At 64.5% G+C, this 6661-nt stretch overlaps 1 protein-coding gene across 1 annotated transcript in view; it reads left to right on the top strand.

The window, feature by feature from the left end:
* PCBP3 (poly(rC) binding protein 3) overlaps positions 1-5292 on the top strand; it is a 27215-nt gene extending 21923 nt beyond the window's left edge. Inside the window, exons 10-13 of the mRNA XM_007452484.1 lie at positions 225-284; positions 3105-3157; positions 3937-4106; positions 5256-5292. Coding sequence (XP_007452546.1) covers positions 225-284; positions 3105-3157; positions 3937-4106; positions 5256-5292 — 320 coding nt within the window. The remainder of the gene's footprint in view (positions 1-224; positions 285-3104; positions 3158-3936; positions 4107-5255) is intronic.
* The last annotated feature ends 1369 nt before the right edge of the window (positions 5293-6661 follow it).

Genomic DNA, 6661 nt, shown 5'->3' with positions numbered 1-6661 from the left:
GCCCCCCCCCCCCCCCTCGAGGGTCCACCCTGCTCTCTGCTGCCCACTGGCTGTCGGGGAGGCCCTCCTGCAGGAGGTGGTGCACCCGCAGGGCAGCTCGCCTGGGATGGCGCCCCGTAGCTCCGAGTGGCACACCGGTCAGACTTTGAGCTTCCCTAGTTGAAGTGACCTTGCTTCTCTCCTTGAGGGCAAAACATTAAATCTGTTTCTTCTTTGCTCTCCAGGAGAAAAGCTGCCTTTACACTCCTCCGACGAAGCTCAAAATCTGATGGGCCAGTCGTCAGGTAAAAGAAAACCATGCTAAAGGGAGAGCAAGCAGGCCAGGAAGGGACCTGGCGGGAGGAGGGGGCGAGGGGCCTGCTGGCCAAGCGCCTCGAGGAAGGGACGCCGGTGCCACCCAGGGCCGGAGCCCAAGTGGCTGGCCCCAGGCCTGCACACGCGGCTCCCGGCTTCCGCCCCGTTCCTGCTGGGAGCGTGGTGGGCCGGCTCTGACTGGGCTCGGGGCACAGCTGCCCTGTCATCCAGAGGCCCCACCTGTGTGTCATTTATTCTCCCAGTGGCACAGCGTGTGGGGGTCTGGAGTGAAGGGCTGACCACGCTGTGTGCCTTCCAGAAATGTGTTTCATGGGAGGTGAGATCACTGTGGCCTGGATTTGCACTAAAACGCTCCCCGGACAGGGCAGGGCAGGGCAGGGCGTGGGTCCGCAGGTCCTGTCACCCAGGCTTGGAGCAGTGGGTGCGGCCCGCTGACAGGCGGTTGGGCAGCAAAGCCCCTGGAGGCATGTGGCCCAGACCAGCCAGGTTCCCTGGGAGGGAGGCGCCCCCCCACGCTCCCATCCCCACCCACACGGCCCTCGTGAAAGCCTGAATCAGAGCAGAAGAGCGAGTGCTGGCTAAAGGGGATGAGGGAGAGGACTGTTTAGAGCGGTCGTAGCTGTCAGCCCCACTGGTGTGTTCCGGGCCTCAGGGTGCGTCCGCCCCTCACCCATCCCTCAGGACCACGTGGGCCCAGCTGAGACCACAGGGCTCGGGAGGTGTCTCTCCAGCTGGGACCCCAGCTCTGACGCTTCATGCGTTCACTGTGGGCTTCTCAGCGCAGCCTTTAAGTTAATGCAGAATTGAATGAGTGAAAACTAGAGAACATTTATAGAAAGTTTCTGATTTGGGAACTGGATACCAACCTTTACAAAGTTATGTGTCTGGTGATAACACATGTTTGGGTGCCTGTACAGTTTATAACGTGATTGCAGATAATTGCACAGCCATCATCTCCAGGAGACGACCTGGGGACTCCAAGCGCCAGGCTTACCCGGGGCACAGGGCCCCCACCCCACCGCGACACGGCCCTCCCAGCACGGCCTCGGGGATGTAGGACCCGTGTTCACGTGCCCCTGTGACGACCGCCCTCTCCAAGGCCCCGTGGGACCCAGAGCGCTCACACACCACACTTGCACGCGCACGTGCATGCTCCCGCCACGGCCGCGGGTCAGGGAGGCCGGGCGCTGACGAGAGGTGTCTGCCGGTCGCGTCCTCACCCTGAAGGCCATGCCACGCTGCTTGCCAGGCAGCTGGGCTTTGTGTTGGGGAGGCAGCGTTCGTGACTCATGAGAGGGAAGCTCACCACTGGGTGTGACCTCGGCCCCTTTTAAAAGAAGCCCCTGATCAAACATCATAAGCTATAGGTGAACAGGTGTGACTCCCCAGCTGTGTCACCCAAACCAGGAGGCGCCGCACGGGACTTGGGACCAAGGAAATCTCTTAAGTGATATTTTAAATGTCACTAAAGATTGAATGTATATAGATGGTTGAACAACTAAGTAACTGTATTGAAAATACCTTTATGAAAAGAGATAAAGAACAGAAACTCCAGGTTTCGCTGCAAAACAGAAAAATGAAGGATGGTCTGGGGTGAGTTAGTTCGTTCAGCATAGCTGAACCCCGTGCTCTGCGGGCCCCAGAACAGGCCCGGTCTCACCGGGTCTCTGAGTCCTTGACACTGATGGCCACGGCACATCTGGTTCTGGGGACACACGTGCCGTGGAGGAGGATGCCTGTGGGGCCGGGGGCCGGGGGCCGGGCAGTCGCCGTTGCTGGGACCCCTCAGGGCCTTGTGGGGATTAGCCTGAGGGGCAGGGGCCAGGGAGGGAGGAGCGTGGGGTGGGAAGAGGGCTCAGGTTCCGGAATATTCCGAAGGTGTGTGAGCCGGGCCTGCGATAGTGTTCCAGGGGGAAGGTGGGTAGAGCTGGGGGCTCCGGGTCTGGGCTGAGCTGCGGGACCCACGACACTGGGACACACGGGTCTGGGGCAGGAAGAGTGGGGTCTCGGCTGTGGGCTTTGAGTTTGAGACGCCTCCTGACGGGATGGAAGCGCCTCGTACACAGGAGTGTGTCTGCCCCGGCGTTCACCGCGAGGGCAGACCCTGCCTCCCCTCTGGGCCCCTCACAGCCCCCTGCGTTTTGTGGTCACTGTTTCCAAAGTGAGCGTGGATCTCGTCCTTGAACCCTGAGAGGCTGGCTCTGATATGGTGGGTGCTGAGCTGAGACAGAAGCTGGGCGTGTGATGAGCTGGTCCTGGGGCTCAGCCCAGGACGCCCTGTGGAAAGGCACGGCCTCCCCTGCCCGGCTCTCGGGCCTCCCTGCCCCCGACCGGAAGCGCTGCCCGGGGGCGGGGGCCGCAGAGCGTGGGAGGGAACAGGGGCAGCGGAGGAGGCCTGCTGTCGGGTCTGGGGAAGGGAGGGTGGGCACCCCGGACTGGCGTGACCAGTGCGGCCCGTGTCCGGGGTGCCAGGCAGAGCCGCCAGGGTGTCTGTGAAGGGCGTCTCGAGAGACTACACAACACAGCAGACAAGTGACATCATGTCGTGGCCAGAACGAAAAAGTGAACCTGCATCTTGCTGGGTTCCTTTTCCTTGTTTGAGAGACGCTGGGGTCAGGAGGGTGGTGGCAGTTTGGGACTGAGCGCTCACAGGCCCCGGCCCCCGGCTGTGCAGACCCTCCCCTGGGCAGCCCCCGGCCCCGCCTGCCTGCCGGCCCAGCGGGGCCGAGCGCCGGGTGCAGCGGGAGCAGCCTTCTGCCCGCCTAACCGTCTCCCCTCACTGTGCCCAGGTCTGGACGCCAGCACCCCCGCCAGCACTCACGAGCTCACCATTCCCAATGATGTGAGTATGCCGGGCCCCACCCATCCTGGGCCCGCGTGTGCCCTGGTGAAGCAGGTTAATGCGCATGGGGGTGGGTGATGTCACCCCCAAGATACCAGCCCAGGAAGGAGTCGGTGGCGCTTCAGGGTTGACTCGGAATTCAGATGCCAGAGCCGCCTGGGGGCCCCGGCTGCCCCATTTGAAGGCCCTGCCTGATTCAGGGTCAGCCCTGAGAGGAGGTGGCCCAGAAGTGCCCCATGGGCCCTCGGAGGGCCTCACACACTCCCCTCACACACTCAGTTATCTCCCAACCACCCTCGGGATCCCTGGTTTATCTAAGAATGTTGACTCTGATCCCCAAACCAAGACAGCAGGGCGGGTGTGGGCACGTGTCCTAGAGGGGCAGCTGCCTGAGGGCGGCACGGTGATGGCTGGGGACATGGCCTCTCCAGCTCCCATGTCCACTCAAACATACATCCCTCCAGCCCGAGGGCGTGGCCTAGAGGGGCCAACATGGCCTCGGGCCCACAGAGGACGCTGGGCCAGGTGATGCGGCCGCATAGCCGCTGTGTCTTGATTTGTCGGGACGTCTTGAGGTAGAGGCCAAGCAGAGGCCAGGCACCCGCGGCTCCCGTCCTCCAGCAGGAGGGGGGTGGGCGTGCCTCTTCCCTCTGGAGCCTGTGACGTGCTGGGGGTGGGCAGGCCAAGGCATTGCTTCCTACAGCTTCCCCAGCGGCTCGGCACCGCACACCGGCTGCGGCGGATTCTCCTCTAAGAAGCTCCTCCGTCCTTTCTTCCAGCTAATAGGCTGCATAATTGGACGCCAGGGGACCAAAATCAATGAAATTCGACAGATGTCTGGAGCTCAGATCAAAATCGCCAATGCCACGGAGGGGTCGTCAGAGCGCCAGATCACCATCACGGGGACCCCGGCCAACATCAGCCTTGCCCAGTACCTCATCAACGCCAGGTGAGGCCGGCCAGCCTGCACGGGCCTGCACGGGGCTGCCTCCCGGGGCTTCTCTGTCCACGCTGGGCGGCTGGGCGGGGAGGCGGCACGGTGGAGCGTGGCGGGGAGACGCTCCAGGTGGACGCGGGCCCACACGCTCCCCTGCACTCTCACAGCTGACCTTTCACCTCCGGTGGTGCCCGCGCGGCCCCAGACAAGTCGCTAGGCGTTGGCGCCTTAGGCGGCAAACTGTGGAGAGCCCAGCGTCCACTCCACACGGACTCGGGGCGTCTGAAGCCAAGCCTCTGGGCCTCACTCTTCACAGCCACGGGGAGCTGTGAGGGCCAGCCTGCGCCCTGCCTGTCCCTGTGCAGTGGGAGGGTCTGGGCCCTGTGATGGCACTGCCAGCCTCGTAGCTGTGCTGCCAGCTCCGCACACCCGGGAGGTCCCTGGGGTTTGGAGCTGCGGGGGGGCTGCTTCACTGGCCTTTCCTGGGACCTCCGGCCTTCTGCCCACAGGGACAAGCTGGGGGTGGCCTGGCCAGCACCTGCCCTGTGCCCACCCCACGTTCTCTGCTCGGCAGAGGCCTGGGTCTGGGGTCATCGAAGGTCAGCATGAAAGGCTCTGTAGTTTCAGGGAACAGGTCACTGGGTTTATCTGCTCTCACACATCTGTGGCTGTAAAGACCCCCCACCCAGACACTTGGTGGGTGGCTGCCAACCGTGCAAGGGTCTGAAGTCATGCGCTGGGGCAGAGGGAGAGAGGGAAGCCCTGTGGGCCGGGGAGCCAGGGCGGAGCTCCTGGGCATCGCGGCCCCTCCCTCAGCCTCCCTGCTGAGGGCGACCACACCCAGGAAGCCTCCAGAGCCACGGCAGGCACAAGGGCCCGGCAGTGTCACTCCCATGCCCCTCCCGGCAGTGGCTGTAGAAACAGCTGTGGCAGCCTGGGCCTGTCCTGGTGGCTGTCGTCACCCCCATGTGGTGACAGGTACATGGGCCCCTGTGGCAGGGGAGGAAGGCCCCGTGGCTCTGGTCCCCGGTCCTCAGCTAGTGGCCACTGCGCTGTGAGCCAGGACCGTCCGTGGCAATAAAGAGGGAGGCGCAAGCCTCTAAGGACTCCTCCGTCTGTGAGGACATGGTGACCTGTGCCCTGTGCCCTTGTCTCTTCCAGGCTGACGTCCGAGGTCACCGGGATGGGCGCGCTCTAACCCCGCCGACGTCCCCACCACTCGCCACCTGTGCAGACCGCCCACCCCCTTGCAGATATAGAGGTTTCTCTACTACAGAAGGTGTCTGTGCCCTAGAGATGCACCCACAGCGCTCTATCTGTGTCTGTGAGCCCCCGGCTCCGCCCCGACGCTGCTCCAACTTCACTTACGCCCGTTTCCTCACGCGTTGGCATGCCGTGTTCATTATTTTAAATGCTTTGGGGCCACTCCCATCTGTGACGTTTCAGAAACGTTGTTCCTTAGTGTCCGTGTAACTGTTGTTTTAAGACTTGGTTTGACATTTGGACGGCGCTTCCAGCAGCCGTCCCCTCCAAGCCCCAGGAGCTGTGGCGGCAGGGAGCTGCCCCTCCCCGGTCCCTCGGCCTCGGCTCCCGTGGTCACGCGGGTCAGCGCCGGGCAGGGTGCACGTCTCCCTTTGTCCGAGGGCAGGAGAAAGGAAGGCTCGGGGTCCTGACCCGGGGTGCGGGGTGAAGCAGGGATGCTGGGCCCCGGGCGTGTTCGGGGCTGAGAGTGGGGACCGGCCGGAGGCGCGTCCGCACCGCGTCCCAGCTCAATAAACGTGTGCGCTGCCCCTCGGTTCTGGCCCCTCTCTGTGCCCCCCGCGCTCAGACGCACCCCCACCCCACGCTCGTGCGGCCGCCTGCCGCCCAAGGAGCAGGTCCTTCTCACCCAAATCGCGCTCCCACCCTCTCCCACCTTTAAACAAGTCATTGTCTGACTTCCACGAGTCTTCTGGTTTTACTTTTGCAAAACTGCTTGGGGGTCAGCGATGCAAACCCCAGCCCAGCGTCGGGAAGTAAGGCTGCGGCCCCGCCGCGCCCCGGGCACGGTGGCCCCTGCGCTTCCCAGCGGGAGCCCGCACGCACCCTCCTCCCGGCTCAGCTCGCCTGTGCTCACCCGGAGCCCGCTGCGCCCCTCTCGGCGCTGAAGCCCTGGAGGGCCCAGGCCCAGGGCAGACAGCTCTGCCTGCTCCTGTCAGAGGTGGCCTCACGGCCCCGAGCAGGTGGGCGGCCCGGAGGTGAGGCCTGGCCAGCCCCGCGGGGGCACCGCCCTCCCCGCATCGCTGGGAGTTCGCTTGGCCTGAGGGCCTGCCCTGGTGCCTGCCCCTTGGCAGGAGCCCCTCCTTGTCTGCCCCGCTCCCCGGGCTCCGGCCAGGCCTCCAGTGCTCGGGCCACCCAGGCACACTCCGCCGCCCTCCCGGGAGTCCCCTGGTCGAGGTTGGGTGCGCAGCATAGCGGCGCCCGCCACACCGCAAGCCCAGGGTTCGGGGCTGCGGTTCACTCACGCACCCACCAGCCACGTGCCGGCCTCGCTCAGGGCCCGGGAGGTGGCGCGCACGAGGTGGACA

Source organism: Lipotes vexillifer, unplaced genomic scaffold, assembly GCF_000442215.2.
Source record: "Lipotes vexillifer unplaced genomic scaffold, Lipotes_vexillifer_v1.1 scaffold545, whole genome shotgun sequence".
NCBI lineage: Eukaryota > Metazoa > Chordata > Mammalia > Artiodactyla > Lipotidae > Lipotes > Lipotes vexillifer.
The sequence above is the reverse complement of the archived record's forward strand: the minus strand, read 5'-3'. Positions and strand labels throughout refer to the sequence as shown.